The sequence below is a fragment of the Crotalus tigris genome, unplaced genomic scaffold (genome assembly GCF_016545835.1).
Source record: "Crotalus tigris isolate CLP2741 ecotype Arizona unplaced genomic scaffold, ASM1654583v1 scf7180000018504.2861643, whole genome shotgun sequence".
In the NCBI taxonomy this organism is placed as follows: domain Eukaryota; kingdom Metazoa; phylum Chordata; class Lepidosauria; order Squamata; family Viperidae; genus Crotalus; species Crotalus tigris.
In genome coordinates, this window is record NW_024097043.1 from 1,363,161 (window position 1) to 1,388,052 (window position 24,892).

A 24,892-nucleotide genomic window follows, 5' to 3' on the forward strand; every position below is an offset into this window, starting at 1 on the left:
TTTCTTATCTGCAGTTTGTATCTGCTGATCCAGTTTAATCTCATATCATAATCCAGAATCCACTACAACAGCTTTTACATTTATTTTCATGACTATAGCAAAACCGAGATGAAGTGTAAAAAGCAGCAACAAAACAATTCAATGAAAATTTTTGAGAAACTTTCCTACATCTTTATTTATGATTCATCCAAGACCCAGAAACAGAAAAGAGGGGGGAAAGTGTCATTTTGAGTGCTTATATTCATTAGGAAACATGTCAAAAATTAAGCTGAGGTCAAGTCTCTCCAAGCATTCTGTTTCATCCACAAAGTATTTTAGGTTTTCTGTGCCCAAGACTGTCAGGTACATTTCAGATCTATTGTGTCTCTTCACCCTTCTTCCCTTGTTGAAGACAGATTTTAGGATTTTGTGTTTTCTGTTCAAGATGATATGTTTTGAACCAGATTTCACCCGCAACCTTCAAGGAACTGAAAAAAAAAACAGAAAGTAAGTCCTGCTTCATTGCTATGAGAATTAAGACCTATTCAGAAAAATCATGCTTCTGATTCAAGCAGAGGATTGAATTCAGAACAAGTGCAGTACATTGAGGACAGAGTGAGCAGCAAAAAAATCTATCAGTGACTGCTACATCTTCTTTTAAGTATTTGACATGTCTTGACAGTATCTCTAGCTTGGATTGATGCTTTATGGACTTATATAGCATTATCATAAAGTAGCACTTTATCCAAGCACCCAAATTGCAAGGTCATGGTGATAGGGAGAAGGCAGACTCTGCCCATCTTCAGGAGGCCACCTGGGCATGTAATTTTCATGCCAGCCATATGGAAATAGTTTGCCATTGCCTGCTTCTAGAGGGGTTTTGTTTGTTTGTTTTGTTTTGTTTTTTGCAACTTTACAGTCTAGCCCAGCTGCCCCTAACCTTTTGGGCACCAGGGACTGATTCCATGATGAAAGGGTTTTTTCCGTGGATTGGAGGGTGGGCGTGCATCTTGTGGATGGGGCTTTGCTTGTTTGTGCAGCCCGGTTGCTGGCATGCTCCAACCAGGTGTGGTCCATGGACTGGGGGTTGGGGACCCCTGGTCTAGTTTACATCTTTTTCTTGATGGCTCCTATCAAAATACTACCCACTTAGATGCTGCTTATCTTTTTTCAAGATCACCCAAGTATTGTTGAGAGCTACCACATATGAAAGGCTCTTTGATGTTAACTGATAACTAATTTTTAATTATAACTAACTTTATGAAAGAAGCATATAATAGAGCACATGCTTAATGATTAGCATTTCTCTCTTTCTGATACTAGACTTGTTTTTTTTTTATTAAAGGATCTACATTCAGAATCTTTATTCTCATTAACAGTTTAATACTTTGCACAGCAGATTGCTTTTGAAGCCTCTACCCAATGGACTTAGTGTTCAATTGACATCTTCACACTTATATATATATGTCTATATCATTGCAAGTTCACCTTTCCCATGTTCTTAAGAGCAAAACCATGCAGTTTCTTCATTTGATTTGCTGTTTGGCTAACCTTTATATAATGAATGTTTCCTAGATGCCCAAATTTTCTTCTGAGCTGATAGTCTTTGCAATCTGATACTTACTGCACAATGTCAGCAAAGCCAGTAAAGAGGGATTTTGATTGATATTCAATACCATGTTTGGCACACATGGATTTCACCAAAGGAGTCGCCTTCCAAAAGTTGTGCCGAGGCATCGTAGGGAAGAGACTATAGGCAGAAAGGAAGACAGAGAATTATGATCCCTTTACTATCTTTTTGTTTTATACGAAATATGAAGCAGTTTCTCACTGATACCTTAAAATTTTTCTCATTGCCCTAAATCTGTACTCACTGGTGCTCAATTTGAAAATTCAGGTGCCCCGTTACCCAGTCATTGAAAAAAGATTGATTCACATTGCATGTTGCCTGAAGCTGAGAGAAGAGAGAAAGAGAGATTTTAGTCCAGACATACTGTGAATGATGGAAGAACAAATATATTGAATTTTGGAAAGCTTAAATTATATTAAATACTCATTTGGTATCAAATCTGATAGTCCTCATTGTACAGTTCTGAAAACATGGAGAAATAAAGTGTAATTGTACTAATATGTTTATTTTTCATTTTGTGAAACATTTCTTTTCAACAGTTACTTTCAAATCTTCTCCTTACTTATTCCAGACTGGTAAGATTCGAACTCCTTTTCTAAAAAGAATGTCCTGATCTTGATGAAAACCTGATGCTGGGAATGGAAAAGAAAGAAATGATTTCTGCACTGGCCAGTTTCTCTTTGGTGCTATCATCTTAAAATGAGCCAAAAAGTGTTATTTGTTCTGCTCATCTCATTTCCATGTTTATAAAGTCCGAACAAATTGAGGGCAATCATAACCTGTAAGAAAAGTCATGATATTTCTAAACACACTTCAAACTTTTCTATGATAGGAAAAGCAATGTCAAAAAAAATAGATAAAAATAACTTCCAAAAAGGAATTCAGTTTTCACCTATGCAAATTATAGTTGATGCTGTGGTAATTGGATTATTATGGATCTGTGAATTATTGTGCATATAATAAAATTACACAGACAAGTGTAACATTAAGATTAAAGTTTAATCATGTGCAGCCATCAATTTTATCTTTGAGATCTCTCTTACCTGTGTAGAGAACCAATCCATGTTTTTATCGTAATCAATGTGCATAGGAAGATGACTTGTCTGTGATATCCATGTAAATAGGATACTCTCGAGAACACTGAGAGACAGAAATGAAGCAAAGTCAGGAAGTGAAACTATATCTATACAAATCAGCTATTAAATAGAACAGTGGGACAATTTATTGGTTTGTTTGTTTGTTAGGCTTAGAATGCAAGCCATTTACTAAACCTAATGATGCCTTTCTGTGGAGGCCAATACCTGTCCAACTGAAACACACATGTTCTATAGATGGCATTTAACACCAGTGAGATTGGCTAAGATATATGAAAATATGAATCCAGACTGTTGGAAATGCAAAAAAAAAAAAGAGGGAACATTCTATCATATGTGGTGGCAATGCCCCAAAGCAAAGATTTATTGGGAGCAGATAAGGAGATAGATACAGGAAATAACAAAAGAATGAATCAAACTTAAACCCAAATTATTCTTATTAGGTATAATTAACCCAAAGATGAAAAAACAACTTCAACACATCATTGTACATATAATAACAGCGGCACGCATTGCATATGTGCAATGCTGGAAAGGGGAAAACATACCAACAAAGGATATGATTATTTACAAGATACTAGAATGCGCTGAGATGTACAAACTTACTCTGGAAATCAAAGACAAAGAAGCTACAGAATTTTATGAGATATGGGGCAAGTGTTACAACTGGTTAGAATTGAGGAATAAAAAAGTACAAGAAGTGATGTAAATAACTGTAAATAAATGTAAAAGATATGGGACACAGTACTGTTAAGAAAAAAATGTATTTTGTATTTTGTTTTTTGTAAAGTGAAAAAGGAAAAATCAAAATTAAGAAAAAGAAACACACACCCCAACAACATATCCAAACCAAAGATCAGGAACCTCAATCTTTCTGAGTCAGTGGACATACTTGGAAGGTTGATCAAATACCATGGAAACTGATCCAGAATGGCCACTATAGAATGGCTTGGATATATCCCAGATAGATATATAATGGCAAATGGACAACATGTGATCCTCTTAGAGGAAGGCAAATTGGTGAGGTTGTTCTTGCTATTCCCTCCAGCCCCTCACAATGCTCTTTATCATTTATAAATGACAATATAAACTCAAATAATAAAAGGGACTAGAGAGGAGTAAAAAGTGAAAGGAAAAAGAAAGAAAAGTAAGCATATAATCAAGAGAAAAGAAGCATATAAAAGGGATTACTTCCAACCTTTATCACAATAAGTATAAAAAAACTAGTAACTCTTCACCCTCTGTAAAGTTCCAAACATTTATCTCTTCATCCCATATCTTATCTCTAAACAAATACATAAAACATCCTTTTCCATCTTGTGTCAGTAGAAAATCCAAAAAAGATAGTATGAAATAGTAACTTATCCTATCAAGAATGATCAAATGAACCATTCTTTTACTTAATCTTTAGCTCATTCAAATATTGCCATAAGATTTTATCTCTCTTCATTTCTTTTTTGTTTTTTCACCAAAGTTCTTCAAGGCTTTAACAAAACTTTTATTCAATTCCAGTTGGTTTCTCATTTGCATTTCATTTTTAAATTGTAAAACCTCAACTAGTTTCTTTTGAAGATCCAGAGAAACATCCTTTTCTAACTAATTCTTTTGATCTACCACTTGTAAATCCAGTTTCAATACCATCTCCATCTTGTCAAAATTTGTTCTAAAAGTGACATTTCTTCAATAACATCCTTTGGACATAGTTTATCCATTAAAGCATCAATATTATGACACTATTGATATTATGGCTACTATTTTCTAATTCAGTTCTTCTCCTTCAGTGTTTTTATTTTCATAACATTTTGTACTATCTTGCAGGCCTGTATATCTTTCCTCTACTTAAAATCTTTAGTCTCCTCTTGTGTCCAGTTTTTGAAATCATGAAATTATTTGCATGTGCACCAATCTTGAACAGGAAGAAAATGAGTTTGGGTGTCCTAAAAAAGAGGGGGACTTTTGGGAGTAAGTTCAGATTAGCCTTCCACAGCCTGGGCATCTACTCCCATTACTGCCAGTAGAATTGAAACCCACACATATGGAAGGGGGCAAGGTTGGGGAAGGATAATCTAGAGAATAGCCAGGGCCTGTGAAGGAATGGTGAAACACAAAGAAAATAGTACATATGATGAACAGTACTTCAAAAGAAAGAGGTATCCCAAAGCACCCTTGAATCCCAATATGGGGTTGAAGGAAATAAAGAATCGGATAAAATATGCCACAGTCCATGCCATTTCCTGCAGAAGAGAAGAAAAGAAACAGACATTAGAATAGCATCTTCCCTTGCTCCAAGTAGGCACCCTACATAGAATTGTAATAAGTTCCAGATGTATATCTTCTGGAAATTCTGCTCTGTTTACTGCCCACTTTGACAGAGCCATTTTCTACTCTGGCTGCTTTTTTAACAGATTGACAGATTTAATGGATTGAAAAGACCCACAAAAAAAATTCACTAGACAAAATTGAGTATACTTGCTTTTTAAAAAGTACAATATTTTGAGCTCACATTGTTCCAGAAAGTGATGGAGGAGAGAAGTTTCTTTGCATGTTGTTATAAGGTTGTTTTTTTTTATTAATCAGGGAAGACAAGCTTTTTATATAGTGATTATCAATACAAGAGACCATGTGTGATTGTAAACACCAATGTTGGTATGTATGTGGATCTGTTTGAGCTCAGTTATTTTCAGTAACTGATGTGTTTATGTGATATCAGATGTGAATGTAGAGATTTTGTTAGCTTTGATTATCCCACCAAATTTCAGCCATTTTTATTTAGAGTGCTTGACAATAGTGCATGGCAGATCCCTATGTTAAATAAAGTTGGAAAAGTCTCTTCTGCCATCTTTTCAATTAGAAAAAGATACATCCAACCCCATTTCCAATCCCTCTAAATCTTTTTAAAGAGAAAGATGAACCATAACTTCATTTGTGTTTGTGTTCAACCCACCATAAACAATTCCTGAATCAAAGCCCTCAAAATCACTACTTGAGAAAACTGGATTGTAATTCTTGTACATTCTTAGTTCAACCGATGTCATTGTCCAATTCTATGCCTCCAACTTTCCCCATTATACCTTCTACATGTTTGTTTCCTTAGAAAAAATTCTAATGCCTTCTTCATAAAAAGCCTTTTGAAAGCTAGCAATAGTCCATCTGGAAATGCTTTAGAATTGGGTGGCATTGACTTTCCTATGAACAATATTCCTATGCCAATTTTTATATGCTCTTAAAAATAGTCTAGCCTTTCTATATCCTCTTAAGGAAATAAAATTCTAAACTTAAAAATGTGCTATGAAGGGGGGGGGGAAATCTCAGTATTTTAATATTTGATATAGATTATTTGTGTACTCACCCTCCAGAGTTTGCGCTGGAGTATAAAGTATAATGAGTAAACTTGAAAAGTTGGCACAACAATCAGTGGCAATGCTGTAGAAGGAAACAAAATGCATATAGCCATTAACAGTCTTTTCTAAACATAAAGGAAGCATTAACCACACTCCTCAAATGTTTTGCATTTAACATTTTGGAAATATTATAATTGTACTTGAGATTTTCATCATCAAAAATAAATCAAAACCCAAAACTTGTACATAGCAGACACTGCCTATTTGTGTTGACTCCATTAGAACCAATTGACTAAAATATACTTGAATGAATTAAAATAATCTCTTGTTATTCCTGGTGATAAGTGGACAATACTGTCTTAATCTACTCAGGTAAATCCAGTGAGACCTGCTTTCAAATATTTATGTATTCAATTTATAAGAAACATCTTGTAAAACTGCCCATCTCATAAAACACAACTCTGGGTGATTTACAACAATATAAAACCTAAAACTAGAGACAGGGCAAGCCACTAGTATATATAAAGAGAGCAAACCCCATTGCCTTCTAGCACTGATGATGTTACCTAGCTAGGTAATGAAATGTCTGCAAGGAAACTACTGATCTCAGAGAGCAGCAAGGACCCCATAGTTCTACCCTGAGCTACAAATATTCTCTTATATTGGAATCAGATGAATAAAAGTCAATTTTCCTTCAAAAGTGGGGAGGGGTTAATAGTCCAAAGGAAAAGAAGCATAGAGGCACAACAAGGAAAGTTGCAAATATTCTACTTGCTGGCTAGTAGCAGAGAAGAAAAGGAAAAGAAATTCCAGAAAGAGGAATTAAGGGACAACAGTATTTGTAAGAAGAAAACATTGTCATATAATAGTACCACAGAATATGGTATTGTAACAGAGTATAATAATTGTAATCATTATAGTAATTGTAATTAATATTGCAATATATAAATAGCAATAGAATAAAATATAAAGTAGAGGCAATAGATAAACTTGTAAGTTTCACATTTCACTTTTATATCTTGGGTTTCTTTCAAAATAAAATATCTCCCTAACCCTTATAAGAAAATACTTTAAAAAAAACAAAAGAAAACAAAACCCACTTGTTCAGAGTCCAGGGCTTTTGTGGTTCTTGAGACTCAGACTCAAGAGTCAATTTAATTGGAGGCAGGTAAAAAAAAAACCCATATGTCAGAGGTCCCCTCTGAACTGCTGTAAGCAATTATCGGTGGTGGCCACTAGCTTGGTTGGCTTCAAAAAAGGGTTGGACCAATTCATGGAAGCCAAAGGCTGTTAGCCTGGATGGCAGTCTGCCTGTCTGAAGGGAGGCCAGTGGGTTTCCTTGGTAGGTCATTGCGAGAATGGCCTCCTGAACCTGTTGGGCCAGAGGTAGGATCCAGCAGGCACCATGAATAAAGTAGTTTCAAAAAAGAAAAGCAACTGCTGGCCAAGAGGATGGAGCATCTTTTGCATTATTTTCCGTCTCTCTTCCATGGCAGTTTTCTTCCATTCTAATTTGATTGTGGATGGTCCTCGGTCCTGCCTATAGTTTAGAGCACCAAATAACTGAGCAGCTGCAAGAGAAAGTGTGGTAGCCCCTCTGGCTCTCTTTGCACTGTTTAGACATAGCCTGCTTTTGAAGACATGGACTTAGATACCTCCATCCACCTTAAATGTACAGGGGTGTCTGTTTGCTCTGAGAAAGAAAAGAATTCCTCCTCATTCTCTGCAATGTTCTGCAGTTGCTGCCACTGCTCTTGTTCTTCCCTCTTCCTCCTCTTTATCTTATTACTAATAAGACTGCAAGGAATATAAATTCTTCCTTTTCCACCATTCAGTCAGAATGGAAAAAGCTTCTTGGGTGAGAAGCGAAATGTCTTCAGGGAAAACAAAGTCCAGTTGCCTCTTGAAAAAGCACCTTTGTGACAACCAGGAGCTGTATGACTGAGAATCTCCATAGACACTTATCACTAATGTGTAATAAGAGTTTTATTAATCTGCACTTTTGTGCAGATGTAGAATGTAGAATTATGTAGAATGCATATATAATCTGTCCATGAGCTCATGGTGGAAAAGATAGTCCAAATATGATCCAAAGCTTTTTTGTGAAAGTTGTTTTTTACACACAAAAAAACTTTATTTACACTTAGCTAGAGGGGGGGGATCAGATACTCACTGAAGAAAAAATATTTGTGCTGATAGTTATAAGGCATGTATTTCTTTTTCTGCAAACCCAACTGTAAAAGAAAGAAAATCATGAAAAAACAAATATCCTTCACTAGATAATTATACTTTAAGGCTCCATTTTTATAACATCTTTTTCAACTGCTCTGTGAAATAAATACTCAGGCAAGAAAAGGGGAAGAAAAGTGAAATGTACAATAATAGACTGTAATTGTGATAGTTAGAGTAGATTGCAGTCTTAATGTCATGGTTCTGACAGATGAAACTCTTCAAAAAACTTCAAGGCATTGTTTACCTTAAAGAAACTTTTATTCAAGAAACAAAGTATCGGCACTACATAGTTGAAACAAAAACTAAATTCCCCTCCCCTGGATACAAAGTAACAAAGTACAATTCCCTCCTCCAATAAACAGTCATAAATCACATTCCCCAATTAGCTTGAAGCGTGGGCTTTCTCCCCAGCTCTCCAGCCCACCAAAACACTATCACCTCTGGGCCCAATGTCCTTAGGTTCCCATGGTTAAGTTATTATTGTTAAGACTAGCTGGACTCTCATCCCTATTCCCCCTCCCAGCATCAACTAATTCTAAAAGCAATAGAGAAAATGGCTGCATTTCCATCTGTTGTCAAAGCATGAACATCCAAGTTAGTAGCATTGACACTTTATTTTCAAAGTTTCCAGATGCAGAAACTCATGGCAGAGTGAGGTAGCTTTTGAACTAAGTCCTACAATATAAATACGGAAAGAACATTCTTAATCTTAGATATATATATATATTTAGCCAGGAGAGGAAGAGGTCCCTTTTGGTAACAAAAACACTAAATAAACTTTAACTAATCTTTCCATTAGCAGAAGGTCCCAAAGGAAAACATTACTGATGGTCCTGGCTCTTCTGAGTTCAAAGTGCTCCATTGTCCCAATATCAGCTCTTCGGCCACACTATCCTATCACTGGCACAATTAATGTGCTGACTGGTGTCAGTAGAGGTGAATTATTTATTTATTTTATTTAGAAAATTTGTATTGTTGCCTACTTGCATTTGGCGACTCAAAGCAGCTTACATAAATAGAAAAGCACCCTATAAAAAATAAAATATCAAGAGCAAAAATAATAAAATATAATAACCCCCCCCATCCCAGCGACAACACACAAACTAGCCATTTGCTGGGCTCTATCCCGCTCTGGGTTCCCCAGGCCCACTGACAGAACCAGGTCTTCAGCATCTTCCAAAAGAGTGTTGGAGTGGGGGCGCACGGATGGTTAAGAATAAATCACACAGCTGATGATGCTCGGATAAAAGCAAAGAAAATTGCAAGTGAGGATGTCAATCAAAAAGCAATACAGAAATATCTTAAACAACATTTTTATTGTTTTTGTCAGGTATTATTTAATAGTTTTCATTAATATTTTAAAATTCTTTCTTATAACATAATCTAGCTTTGTGTACCTCTTTTATTGTTCTTATTTAAGTATTAAATGCATGAAATAATAAACTACCTTTCAGTATATCACTTTCTTATACTTAAAACAGTCATTAGGGCAGAGAAGCGGTTGTTAAATTATTTGAATCCCACCACTGAGGAGAGGTGTCACATGTGTATAATGAAGTCTGCACAAAACCATGTGGGCTGCTGCATTTTATACCAATTGGAGCTTCCAGGTGCTCTTCAGGGACAGCCCCATGTAGAGCACGTTACAATAGCCAAGACGGGAGGTGACTAAGGGATGAGTGATTGTGAGTAGGGATTGTTGGCCCAGGAAAGGGCGTAACTGGTGCAAATCTGCAGTTGCACAAAGGCCCTCCTGGCCACGGCTGCCACCTGCTCTTTGAGCAGGAGCCGTGAGTCCAGGAGTACCCTCAGATTATGCACAGGGCCTGTTTGGGGCAGTGCCACCCCATCCAAAATCAAAGATGGCAATTCTCCATGGGCCCCAAACCCAGAGTCACTCGGTCTTGCCAGGGTTCAGTTTCAACCTGTTGATCCCCATCCAGCCCCACTGTGAGACAGAGGTCATGGCATCACTTAACTCACCACAGGCTAAGATATACAGCTGAGTATCATCAGCATACTGATGATATCTCAGTCCATGGTGACGGATGATCTCACCCAACGGCTCCATGTAAATGTTAAATAGGAGCAGAGAGAGTACTGAGCCCTGCAGAACCCCCATCCAGATAAGGCCTGGAGCTCTCACTTCCTATCAACATTGACTGAGAGCGCCCACAGAGGAAGGAAGTGAACCAGTATAGCACAAGCACCCCGCCACTCCCAACCCCTGAAGCTGCTCCAGAAGCTTCAACAGTATCAAGAGGTCAAAAATTAATAACAAAAAGGGAATCCAGAATCTGAGCTAAAGAGGCAGCTTCTTCATTTTGAGATTTTTACTGACTGCCACATCCCCAACCATCAGAGATAAAGTTTTTAGCTTATCAAATCTGAAACAATCCATTGACATAATTTGCACATAATTAATCAGCCAATTCATAACATTAACCAAAGAAGGAGGAAACATGAATAAACATAGATGTTTAGCCTCCATATCACCCACCATGTTCTATCTATCCTACCTGAACTGCCAGGGTTTTGGACAGGGACACAATCTGCTACTTTGCTTCCCTAACACACCTTCTTAGGATTGCACCATGGCTATAAAAGCTTGCTGAGTTCCTCAGAATCCTTTTGTACACACTTATAAAGTCAATTCAGAGAGACAATTCACCCAGTAGTCCAATTCATAATATTTATCTATAGCTATGAATTACAACAGGAGAACCAGTTTGGTATAGCAGTTAAGGCATCAGCTGGAAATTGCAAGATTTTGAGTTTTAGTCTTTCCTTAGGCCAGTGGTGTTAAACTGCCATCCCCTGGGCCAATTTCATCATACCGAAGCTGTGCCTACCCCATTGTCGGCAATGCAAAAAGTATCAGAATATGTCGCAACACATCACATGACATGGCGAGTTTGACACCCGTGCCTTAGAAAGCCAACTGGGTGACCTTGATCAGTCACTTTCTCTCAGCCTTAGAAAAGAGGGGACCATATATAGAAATACACTTTTGTTGTGGCCACCATGGGTGAACATTTTGTACAATCCTTCTAATCTATTTTTTCTCTGTGATCTGTTTTATCAGACACTGCTCATAAATATAAATAATACATCCAGAAGAATTATACTGTGTTCAGCTTTAAACATTGACAATGAAGTGGCTAAATAGGTTCTGTTCTGATCTGAAAGGCCAGGGTTCAGTAAAATCTGTTGCTTCTTACCTCCAAAGAAAGAGGTTTCCCTAATGACAAAATAACGGGATGAAATGAAACATCTGGGTCCTTCTGGAAACAGTTGGGTTTAGCATGATGCTGGGAATGGTGCAAAGACCACCAATGAGCTGAAAGTCCCTGTAGAGGAAGAGTGACAGAAAGCATTCAGGCACTTTTAAAAGATTACTTGACTATTTAGTACAGCAGTATTCTGCTTTGAAGAGGCAATATATTATAGAGGACATTCCATTGAACCTTTGAATCAGATTTTCAAATAAGTTTGAGGGGTTGAATCAGCTGACTCTGAATTATCTTGGAGAGGTTCAAAAACAGTTTGAAGATTAAATGCACTTTCCAGCTTTGAAGAATCTCAAGCATTCATTGCATATATGGACAAAGCTGGGGGAATTTGAGTACTGTACAGAGTTCTCTGATATTAACTTTAAGTAGGTGGCAAAGGAGTTTTGTCACCTTTTCGAACCCTGTCTATCAAAGCTCTGGAAGATGTGCTACTCTGCCGTTTGTGTATTTAGAGAGATTTGTCTGGGGGGGGGAACAGAATACAAAATCGAGGACTAAGTTTATTCCGCTCTGTCTCGCTTTTAATGAATCTTGCTCTTCCTTGCCTCCACACCATTTTATCATTATTCTTCTTTGACTCACCTGTAGATTTGTCTCCAGTATTTTCCTTCCTTATTTATCACTGGCATTTAATCAGGCTTATTGATCAGGGAATTTTATCACTGGCATTTAATCAGGCTTATCTTATAGTTGTACCAAACAGGTGAAGATAACACCTGGTATGTTAATTCTCATCTGATTTCATTGCTAATGTTGATACAAAGATTTTAATAGCAGTGTTGGCAAATAGATTAGAAATTATTATAAAAAACTAGCAAGCAAGATTAATAAAAACTAGGCATGCAGCAGATAATATAGGATTAGTTGTAGATATAACGGACTTAAAATAAAAATCAACTTGTAATCTCACTATTAGATGCTGAAAAGCTTTGGATAAACTACACAAACAATACTTATTTATTGTATTAAATAGATTTGAAAATCCCTTGGAATTCATAAAATGAATTAAGATGTTATATCTACATCTAAAGTAAGATTTAATGACATATTTCTCCCACTTTTCTATTATTTAGAGAAACTAAACACTTTCACCCTTGCTTTTTAATAGCTACATTAATATTTCAATTAATATTTAATAATCAATTTATTAATATTTAATAACCTTTTGCTTCTGCTATTAGACAACATAGAATTATCTATGGAGTACTATATAACTCAGTTGAATACAAATACCCACATTCTTTTATTTATTTCCAAACCTCATACTGTTGTTTTAGTAATGATGCAAAATAGCAGACTATTCTATTAACTTGTCCAAATCAAAACTGATTCCAATAGGTGAAAATTGGATTACCCATCCGCTAAATATCAATTCCATATTTGCACCAAATCCATTGAATATATATACCAAAGGATATAAATATGGCTTGAAGCTTAACACCTCAAAAACCAAGATCATGGTCATCAGCAAACAATCCATTAATTTACCACCAATAAATTTGGAAGGAATACCATCAGAAAAAGTTGAAAGGATCACGCACCTCGGTTCTAATTTACTTGAAAGCTGGGATATGACCATTGAAGTAAAGACAAGGATAGAGAAAGCTCGAACAGCATTCTTCAAAATGAAAAAGGTCTTCTGCAGTCACGACATAAGCCTAAGATTGAAGTTCAGGCTTGTCAGATTTATATTTTTTCTATCCTGCTCTATGGAGTAGAGAGTTTGTCTCTGACAGAAGGCCACTTGTCAGAGAAGCATTTGAAATGTGGATCTACAGGTGGCTATTATGGATAAACTGGGTTGACAAGATCAGAAATGAGGTGATAAGCTGCCTGGGAAAGCCAAGGGAAATCATCAAAACAATTAAAAAACAAAAGTTAGAATATTTTGCCCAGAAAAATACGGCATACTCCCATTTAATCCTCCAGGGAAAGATTGAAGGCAAACGAGGTCCAGGCAGAAGAAAAACATCATGGCTTCAAAATCTAAGGGACTGGTTTGGACAAAACTCAGCAGCACTTTTTGGCACAGCTGCTGATAAAAATAGGATCACCAACATGATCACCAACGTCCGATAACGGATATGGTACAAGAAGAAGAAGAAGAAAGGATACAACAAGTAATATAAATAATTGGAATTGGGTATGTTTAGTTTAATGAAGAGAAGGACGAGAGGTGACATGATAGCAGTGTTCCAATGTCTCAGGGGTTGCCACAAAGAAGAGGGAGTCAAGCTATTCTCCAAAGCACTGGAAGGCAGGACAAGAAGCAACGAATGGAAACTAACCAAAGAGAGAAGCAACCTAGAACTAAAAAGAAATTTCTTGACAGTTAGAGTAATTAATCAGTGGAACAACCTGCCTCCAGAAGCTGTGAATGTTCCAACACTGGAAGTTTTTAAGAAGAGACTGGACAGCCAGTCTAGGGTTCCTGCCTGGACTAGATGACCTCCAAGATCCCTTCCAACATCATCATCATCATTATTATTATTATTATTATTATTATTATTATTATTATTATTATTATTATTGATCATCGCACAGTCAGCCAGATGTTCAGACTGGATTTGGCATTTTGTCTACCTATCAAGTCCTTACCCATTATTATTATTATTATTATTATTATTATTATTATTATTATTATTGGAAGGGTATTTCTTCAGATATCAATAGATGGGTGTCATTAAACCTTACTCTTTGGAAGAAAGGTGAATGCTGTCAAAATGTATGTTATTCCAAGATTAATTTTTATTTTGAGAAGAATTCCAGTTTAAAAATCTGGAAAATATTTTCAGAAATAAATTCCTTCTGTAGAAAATTTTGATGGGGTTCTTTGATTCTGAGAATCTCTTTACAGAAAGGCCAATTAATGAGAGAGGATTCAGTTTTTACAATCTGGAACAATCATGCTTACTTATTGTCAAGCATTAAATCCTGAAAGCTAACAACTGGGGTTAATTTTCCAATTTGGGCAACCTTGGAATATACATATACAGCACCTTTGGTTGGATGGACAGTATTAGGATCTACATATACTCAAACTCTGGTACCTCTGAAAACAATTACGTTATTTAGAAATTTATGGAATGTCTACTTTAAAAAACTGACTGTTTTTCCCATGCCAAATTGACCTTATGGGGAAAGCCAGCTTTAAAAATTAGGAGAAAGATGATGATATGGAAAATGAAACAGCTATAGGCATTTTGATGCTTTTCCATTCAAGTAAAAAAACAAACAAACAACTTTTTTGAATTTATTTGACAGATCTCCTATACTAGGGTTCCCCAACCCATAGGCCATGGACTGGTACTGGACTATGGCCTGTTAGGAACTGGGCCACATTAGTGGTGTCTGAGCTCACAAAGCTTCATTTGTGCATGAGGGGGATTAGTCTGCACATGTGAAACCATCCCCTCCTTCCCCACCATCCTGGCCACCAATGCCAGTCTGTGGAGCCAGGAAGGTTGGGAACCACTGTCCTATATGAATCAGGTCTTGCCACCTTCAGATCTTAAATTTGGATTGGCTCTCAGTTAATTTGCACATTCATATTGTTTATTACAAGTGAAATTCCATTCTTGGTCTGCAGTTAGTAATGAGATAGATGAGCAAATAGTTTAATTTAATGTAAGAGAGCTTTCTTATCCCATTTGACACATCTGTTATAAATAACACAACATATTTGATACTTACTGATGAAACTTCTTCAGGTGTATTTGCAATATTCCATATTCCTCTTCAATTCTGTGGAACATTCTAAGAATAATATACCTTACTTACCTTTAAATGGCACATCACAAATTCATGAAAAAGGTGGTTCCATTTTGGATTGCTGAAGACTGAAAGATGTCCCAAATCATGTTGTAGCCAGCCTGCTTGAGACTAAAAGGAAAGAGCGATTCACAACAGGACCACCTTTTGTGTCACTCCTACAACTTATATGCAATGATATTTGTAATAGCTATGCAAGGATAGCTGGGATAGATAAAATACAGATTCATTCATTCTTGGGGTTTTTTTTATTCAATCAAAGAGGAAGCCACCCAGAGAAACATTACAAATAGGATGTGCACAAGCAAGCAATTCTACAATATAACCACAAATATCTTCGACAAACTTATGTGATTTTTGTGATAGACAGTGAGAAGACATAGCTGCTTTTTAATGCTCTGTTCTTGTTTCATTACCTACTGTCCTTCGGAAAGGGAGATTTGAGATATAAGATAACACAGCATCATAGAACATAGAATACAGAGTTGGAAGGGACCTTGCAGGTCTTCTAATCCAAACTCCTGCTCAACTAGGAGACCCTATGCCATTTCAGATAAATGGCTGTTCAGTCTCTTCTTAAAAGCCTCCAATATCCTTCTTTTCTACAGAATCATCTGTTGGGCAAAACAGAAGTGGCTTTTTATCTAAACGAATTGCTTAGTCTTCCTCAACCCTTGCTCCTCCAAACAATTTAGTGCAATTTTCTGAAGGCCCACGACAGTTGAATATGTGTTATTTTCCTTACAAAGAAATTATTTTAATTTGGCTGAAAGACATCCTGCTGTAGGAAGCCAATCTAATGGAAAATGCAATTTTGCCCAAAAATAAATCCAAGAAAATTACCTGAGCAAAGGTCAGCAACACTGTGGCAATAAAAAAAGATACTATAGATATCCCAAAATACCACAACACAAACCAGCCAGCAGCATCCAGCAGTAAAATATGCAGAAGGGTCAGGAAAAAGAAGAATTGGTTTGGCTTGAAGAGTCCCATGTTTTTAACAGTGGACAGCAGCTCCCGAAAATCTTCTATTAATAATTTCTATGGAAAAAAAATTCAGCAAATTTGCAGGTGTTGCATGACTTCAACAGTTAACATCAAGAATTCTTGGTGGAATTGCCCTCCAAACTATCCTTTTCCTTCCAAACTTTATACAGAGGAATGAAGAGAAAACCATGTGACCTCAAAATTTGATAAATATTCTTTTAACAATATTAAATGTGGAAGAAAGCAAATGAAAAATTGTTGCAGAAATAAATTATTTTTCTTCTTAGTGACTGTTAGACAACTTACAGCTCATGTTTGGGACACTTGAAATTATTCAACGTCTACCTGGATTTAATAATCTTGGCATAAAGCACTAATGAAGAAACTAACTCACACACACTTTGGTATAATAGCTTTATTGAGTGTCCACAAGGTGGCACCAATTTATATATTCCTATAATGCACATGCAGTCAGAGAGTTACTAGTTTAAACAAAACCACTGAGTGTTGTGTTATTCAATGCTGTTTTTATTTATATATTTATTGTAATATATTTGCACATTAAATTCATTTATATAATACATTTGTTCTGTATTCCAATTAAACATAGTATTTATTACTGTTATAAAATATATAATTAATATTGATTTTGAATTAATATTATTATTTATTATTAAATATTTATGGAACTGTTATTGGTATCTATTTACCTACTTTATTAATTTAATCAATTTATATAACTGCCCACTCAATGACTTTCATCAGGTTACATCAGTAGATGCCCATTGGCCAGAAGTCCCACCACAGGCCATCCACAGGCATGATCAATGCTGTTTCATTGCTATGCTCAGCCCTGAAACCTGACTGAAAAGGATCCAGATAAACTATTTTCTCCAGACTCTCTGAGGCTGCATTGCAACTACCTGCTTAATGGTCTTGAGAAGACAGGCTGGGATTGATTAGGTGGAGGCTGAGGAAGGCAACCTGAAAGAACTGGGTTTACTTGCCCAATCTTATTGCCCAGCTGCATTTTTAAAAGTACCTTAAATCTTGTTTAGCAAAATCAGATGGAAGATCATCTGATGGGACATGAAATGAGTTTGCTCTGCATCCGGAGCATGAAGAGGATAAAACTGTGTACATTGGATACTACCTGGATATAACTTGTTGAGATAACAAAAGCCTCGTCTTCTGGGGTTATTTGAGTTCAGGTTGAATCTGTAGAGCCTAAAGAAGCAAACAGGGTTCTCTCTGTGTTATTCTCACCTGTGGATTCGAGTCCTGCTTGTTTAGTGGAAGCAGACAGATAGGGGGATGAGAGGAAGCTGAGTGTGAGTGGTAGTGAAGATATCCTTCAGATGTATTTGGGGAGGATCAAGTGGGGCTTCAGGGCAATGAGATGGAGAGTGGAAGGGAATGAAATGGCAGATACTAAGATCACTTCATAATTAAAAGTCTGCTGAAGGAAATGGACTTTTACTGTTTTTATAAATGCCAAGAGATTAGGGTGAAGTACAAGGGCAATGCAGAAAGATTGAGGAATACCTTATAAAAATTTCTTTTGTTGACCTTAATAGCAGATCGGTTTTAATGACAAAAGTGATCTTTGAGTCAAGCCTTATAATATTTAAGGCTTTGCATTTTAACACCATAAGCCACTACCTCAATTTTCTATGTCCAAACTTACATTTTTACTAGGTTCAAAGCTGGGCTGATCAGGTGCCAATTCCCCAATCAAAAGTGACGCCATGTGCTTCCTTACTAGAGTCTTGTCAACATGAAAGGCTGTGAAAGGATCCTAAAGCATAAAGAAAAAAGAAAGAAAAAAGAAAAAAATATTATAATAAAGAACCAGGTTTTTTTAAATATATTTTATTAGATTTTATATGGGTAGGGAAAAGGTAGGGTCAGTGCGGGTACAGGAAAGTTGGGATAAAAGGGACAGGGTGTGAATAACTACAGTAAATACATAATTCAAAGAACAAGCTGTCGTCCGGGTCTTCATATTAAGTATTATTGTTTATATAATACTAGACATTTATAAGAATAAATTGATATAGTTACAACTGACATTTGGTAAAAGACTAATATTCCTTTAAATAATTAACATAGTTAATAGCATAGCAACTATTTCCAATCATCAACCTTAATACTTAATATAGTAAAACTCTAAAATCTCTTCTTATTCTAATGCAATGGTTCTCAACCTGTGGGTCGGGAGCCCATTTGGGGTCAAACGACCATTTCACGGGGGTCGCCAAACAACGCAGTCCACCATTTTTTCCCCCTTTTTCTTAGCTGTGCTACTCCCTTTTATTCTATTGGCTTTTGAAAGCCAATAGAATAGACTCTCTTGAATAGAGTCTAATTCTATTGGCTTTCAAAAGCCAATAGGAATTGTCTAGGCTGTCTCTGCCCTGCCGAGCCCGCCAAAAGTCCCATTCTGCAAACGGTGCTGCACCAGTTGAGTAGTCCCTGACTTACGACCGGTTGAGTAGTCCTTGACTTACGACCAGTTGAGGGTCGCGGCATTAAAAAGGTTGAGAACCACTATTCTAACATGTTTCAACCCACTGATAAAATGTTCCCCAGGTTTTATAGAAGATTGAATCTTCTTTCTCCTTCATCTCTAACATTAATCTGTCCATTTGTGCACAATCTAGAATTTTCAAAATTATAATCTGGTCTGATGGTAGGTTTTCATTTTTCCAAAATTGGGCAAATACTATTCTTGCAGCTGTTAATACATGTAATATTAAATAATCATTTTCTTTGCCATAGTTAGGTCTTAATATACCTAACAGGAACAGTTCCAGTTTAAATTCTATCTGGATTTTCATCATCTTTTCTAACCATCTATGAATCTTAGACTAATATTTTTTTGCAATAGAACATGTCCACCAAGCATGATAGTAAGTACCCAGTTTTTGCTTACATTTCCAACATGTAGCCGATAAGTTTTTAAACATTTTCACTAAGCAAACTGGTGTCATATGCCATCTATAAAACATTTTATATAAGTTTTCTTTGTATGTTACTTTGTATTAAACTTTAATAAGTTTAATATTTTATCCCATAGTTTTTGCCAGTCTTCTAATTCTATAGAATATCCAAAGTTATAATAAAGAACCAGTTTAAAGCCAACCTGGAAGAAACATGTTTAGGCTAAGTGATTATACTTGATTCTTACCTTTCTTCTTTCCAGTTCAAGGCACCACAGACATAATTCCCAGGAGTTGTTTGACCCAAAATATTGAGACACTTGCACTATTATTTAAGGAATTGTCTCTGAAGGGTTATGATTAATTCTAAACTATAATTATTCAGAAAAGTATTTTGGCTTCAAGTAACGTCTGGAGTAACAGATGACAAAGAAACTGCAGTGTTTTGCAGAAAATATCAAAGACAGCAAAATGTACAAATCACATATTTTATTTGTTTAATACTTTCTTTCTAGAAAGTAGTATTTATAGATAGTTTTTATCAGCAATATAAACCAGTTTTACTGCTTTACTCTGCAGATAGAATTCCTGCTTTTCTGCTCTCTTTTCAATTTATAGGTGGAAAATGCACAATTTGCTTAGTTCTGCATTAACTTTTGTTATTTAATTTTAATGCTGAGAAAAATCTATGCTTCTTTTTGAAGACATTTATAGTAAGTATAATCTTTTGCATTTCATTCATGCATAGTTATACACCCACTTTCCATGAAGAAACTTGCTGATATAAAAAGTTAACCTAAAGAACATAAAACTTATATATGTATGTATGTATGTATGCAGATGATACCCAATTATATATCTCCACCCCGTGTCCTTTCAGTGAAGCAGTCGACGTGATGTGCCGGTGCCTGGAAGATGTGAGGGTCTGGACGGGGGTGAACAGGCTTAGACTCAACCCTGACAAGACCGAGTGGCTCTGGGTCTTGTCTCCCAAAGGCCAACTGGATGGTCCATCTTTAGTCCTGGGGGGGGGCAAATTTACCTCCCTCAGTGCAGGCACGCAACTTGGGTGTCCTCCTGGACTCACAGCTAAATCTGGAACAACATCTATCGGCTGTGGCCAGGGGGACCTTTGCACAGGTTCGCCTAGTGCACCAGTTGCGGCCTTATTTGGACCGGGAGGCTTTACTCACAGTCACTCATGCCCTTGTCACCTCAAGACTGGATTACTGTAACGCGCTCTACATGGGGCTACCCTTGAAGGGCGTTCGGAGGCTGCAGTTGGTTCAGAACGCAGCCGCGAGAGCGATTGTGGGCGCGCCAAGGTATGCCCACGTGTCACCTATCCTCCGCGAGCTGCACTGGCTTCCTGTGGGTCTCCGGACGCAATTCAAGGTGTTGGTTATCACCTTTAAAGCCCTTCATGGCATAGGGCCAGGTTACTTACAGGACCGCATTCTGCCGCATAGCTCCCAGAGACCGGTGAGGTCCCATAGATTGGGCCTCCTTCAGGTCCCGTCGGCCAGACAATGTCGGCTGGCGGGCCCTCGGGGAAGGGCCTTTTCTGTGGTGGCTCCGACCTGGTGGAATCAGCTTCCCCCCGAGGTTCGAACTACTCCCACCCTGCCGGCCTTTAAGAAGGCCGTTAAAACCCTCCTGTTCCGGCAGGCCTGGGGCTGATGTCCCCGGGGGGCCGGGATATGATCGGACTCGCGGTATGACTGCTTTATTTTATTGTTTTATCATTGTTTTAACTTTGTACGCCGCCCTGAGTCCTTTGGGATTGGGCGGCATATAAATACTGAAAATAAATAAATAAATAAATATGTATGTATGTATGTATGTATGTATGTATGTATGTATGTATGTATATATATAATATGTGGACCAAGTAAACAAAAGACATGGAAGAAACTGCTTAAGGCTTTGAAAAATAAAGGGGAAATACAAAAAAATAAATCAAAATCATGATCTGGATAGTGACTTTCCAGTTGATCTACAAAAGAGGTCTGCTAAAGACTTGAAGAAGCCTCTATGATACAACAAGAAAGATAACATCTGAATGAATTAAAGATCAAGATTGTTAGAAGTAAAAGAAAGGAATATAAAGTTGTTCTGTTTGATTAAAATAAGACATGCTTTTTATAAATCTCTGGTCATTCTTTATGGGCTTTTTGCATACACCAGGATTGAAAAGTTGATCATTTGTCATTATGCATATAGAAAGATGGATTTGGGGAAGGAGAGATATTTATTTGTAACTTTATAGCAGATAATGAGTTATCAAATTTCTTTTTACTTGCATACTGAAGATTGGAAGTCACTTCTTTTATATATTTCTTTTCTTTTTATTTATTCTACTTCTTTCCTTTTTGTTTCTCTAATTTTTTCTTTCCATTTTTTTAATGTATGTCAATGATGACTCAATCATCTAAACCAAAGGTTTCTAAAGGTTGAATCATGGCAACTGGACCAAACATTGTTAATCTGAAACATTTCATTGCTCATCCAAGCAACTTAATCAGAGTAAAAATTAGGTAGGCAGACAGTAGAGATTCATTGGAATGTACCAACTCTTGCCACACCAATTTCAGTCGAATCTTGACTCTCTCTCAAATTAACATCTCAGATTAACAAAGTTTGGTCCAGTTGCCATGATTCAACCTTTAGACATCTTTGGCCTGGATGAGTTTTCATTGACATACATATTGCAACTCATTTTGGGGAGAAACCTTTGAAATTGGTGTGGCAAGAGTTGGTACATTCCAATGACTCTCTGACTCACTGCCTATCTATTTTTTACTCTGACTGAGGAAATTGAAGTTGAAGTTCATGAAGTTGAGCAATGACCATCTGGTCAAAGTTTGGTCCAGTTGCTGTAATTCAACTTTTATACACTTCATTTTTTTAATTCTTTCTCTTCTTTATTTTTCTGAGTTTAATTTGTATTAGATTTTACTATTGTACTTGACAGGAGTAGATTATTAATCAGAAATTTCTAATGAATCTAAAGGTCTGTGGGAGAAGCCACCTGAAAGTCATAAACTCAAACAAGTTAACTAAATACAAATAAGAAAAGCAGAAGTTGCTGGCTAACTGAAACTGCAAGCAGAGGAAATATAGAAATAACTATAGGAATCGAGCTTTGTTAATAGAAAATTAGATGGTGATAGATAAGATGTGCACAAAGGGGCTTCCTGGAACACGGGAGGGGCAGGGGATAGTGGTTTTAGGCGGTCCGGATTAGTTTGTCAGACGATTAGACAAGGGGCATTGAGTGCAATAGGGGAGGAGGGAATCTGCATCAGGGATAGGATATAAAAATGTGTCAAACAGCTCTTTAAGGTGTGGCTGGATTCCTACATGTGTTTCAGCTCACCACGCCTTTGCAAATGCTTTTTAAATAAAACCTTGTTGCTGGAATTCCAATTGAGTTTGTTTTGGGATCTTGAGCCATGTTCCAAACATATTGAAAATCTTTATAAAAATTATTTTTTAAAAAAAAGTACGTAAAAGGTAACAGAAAAAAAAATAGGCTAATCTGCTTTGAAAGTAGAAAAGGTTATAGCGACTGGATGCAATCTTACTTTTACAATAATAAAATGATTTTTTCCCCTTCTTTTCAATCATAAATTCTCTGGGACTGCTGGACAAGTCTCTGCACTTTTCTTTGCAAAGTTTTTCAGAAGTGACTTGCCATTGCTTCCTTCCTAGGGCTGAGAGAAAATGACTAGCCTATGATCTAGCCTGATGCTTTAACCACTACACCAAACTGGCTCCATATGAATACATAATTTATATCTTATTTTCTATATCCTGGTTGTTTTGTGTGTAACAGAGATATGTTTTGTTTTGTGAGCTCCTGCTTGCAGTCTGCATTAACAGAGGCCAGATACTGGTTTTCCCAACTGACCAAAAAGGTGTAGAAGTATGTGTATCTTCAAATAATCATGTGATATAGATCCAGTTTCTCTCTTTGCAAAAGGGAAGACAGACAGAATGGTATTGCATGACTGAACTACTGGCTCCTTGTTAAAGTTGTGTATGATTAATTAAAAACTTACAAATTGATTATTTAACTTCCACAATAACGGGTTATGATTTAATTACACTTAATTACCCTGCTTGAGCAGGGTCTGTAAGATTATCTGGGACATTACACATCCTCTTCACGACCTGTTTTCCTTGTTACCTTCTGGGAGAAGGCTTTGTGGTATCCGCAGCAGAACATCCAAATTCAGCCATAGTTTCATTCCATATAGCATTAACCTTGTGAACTCTCAAGCTTCCTCCTTCCGTTATATATTCAAGATGGACAGTATTTAATATTTATTTGTTATGTATATGTAGGGGTGTGGGTCTATAACTATGTTGTATATAATATGCTTTTAGGGTGTGTCATGTATGTGTTTCACTTTGAGAGTGGGCAATTTCATTTTTGATATGTGTCATTGTGCCCACAGTAAAAAAAATGACAATAAAGGTTATTTATCTATCTAGTTGGAAGGATTTTTTTTTTGTTCTGATCTTCACTTTTATTTTTGGTGAAACTGTAAAAACAAGGAAATTGCAACATTTTACCAACAATTCTAAGAAAAGCTAGCCTATAGATTATAGATTTACATTGTTTTTTCTTATTTTTTCTTAAAAATATAGTCTATATCAGAAATGATATGTGTGTGAGAATGTAAAAGAGAAAGAATGAATGTGTGTGCTGATTTCACTGCACCATTTTGTAGATAGGATTCCTGCTTTATTTCTCTCATTTCTATTTAAATTAACACTGGGATTTGCAATATTTGTTTGGCTGTTTGGCTCCATCCTTCAGATTGGGAAACAGAGCAGAATAAATGGAATACTTTGTAAATAACTGAGAAAGCCAAAGTCTAGCAAAAAGAAGTCAATATGTGCTTCATATATTATAAAAAGTGCTCAGAAAAATGGGAACTCCAGAATCTGGTTGTCCTCATGAGAAACTTACATACAATCAGGAAGCCACAGTACAGTCAGAACATGATAAAACAGACTGGCTCCAGGTTAGCAAAGAGGTACAAGGCTGTGTATTTGACCCTTATATTCAACCTATATGCTGAATATATACTAAGGGGGACTGGGTTAGAAAATGATGGGCATGGTTTTAACATTGGAGGAAGAAACATTAATAGCCTATATTATGCTGGTAGCCCTATCCTGAAACCGAATATACAGAAAATCTGCAAATTTTAGTAATAAAAGTCAAGGAGCACAGTGGAAAATGGGATTAAAAATAAAAAAGACCAAACTAATTACAACTTGCCGCGCGCCTTACCGTGGCGTCCTGCCCCGCGTAGCTTGCGATGGTCCGAGAACCCCCTGGGTGCCTCCTGTAGAAGCGGCTGACGTCATAGACTTTCCTGTCGATCACCAGCCAGCGCTCCTGTGGCGGGTCTCCCTGGCCAGTGCGCAGCCCGATCTCGTCCCAGGTAAACCACCGCGAAGGGCCGGACAGATCGGCCGCGGGATCAGCCTCCCTCCTCTGCCTGACCCCGGTTTCTCCTTGCTGGGAAGCCATCTCCCCCCCGACTGAGGCTTCGGGGAACCTGGCACTGTCCTTTTCAGCACCACCGGGAGGGCGGACTGGGCG

General features: G+C 37.0%; 1 protein-coding gene across 1 annotated transcript; it reads right to left on the reverse strand.

The window, feature by feature from the left end:
* Window positions 1–24,863, reverse strand: LOC120312447 (acyl-CoA (8-3)-desaturase-like). The gene is made up of 12 exons (XM_039353175.1): window positions 24,578–24,863; window positions 18,015–18,125; window positions 16,184–16,381; window positions 15,350–15,451; window positions 11,498–11,626; window positions 8,218–8,278; window positions 6,053–6,126; window positions 4,840–4,937; window positions 2,653–2,749; window positions 1,854–1,933; window positions 1,604–1,729; window positions 1–467 (listed from the first exon to the last, which is right to left on the reverse strand). Exons 1-12 carry the CDS (start codon window positions 24,818–24,820, stop codon window positions 356–358), a joined length of 1,431 nt encoding a protein of 476 aa, XP_039209109.1. The 5' UTR covers window positions 24,821–24,863; the 3' UTR covers window positions 1–355.
* Window positions 24,864–24,892: the final 29 nt, after the last annotated feature.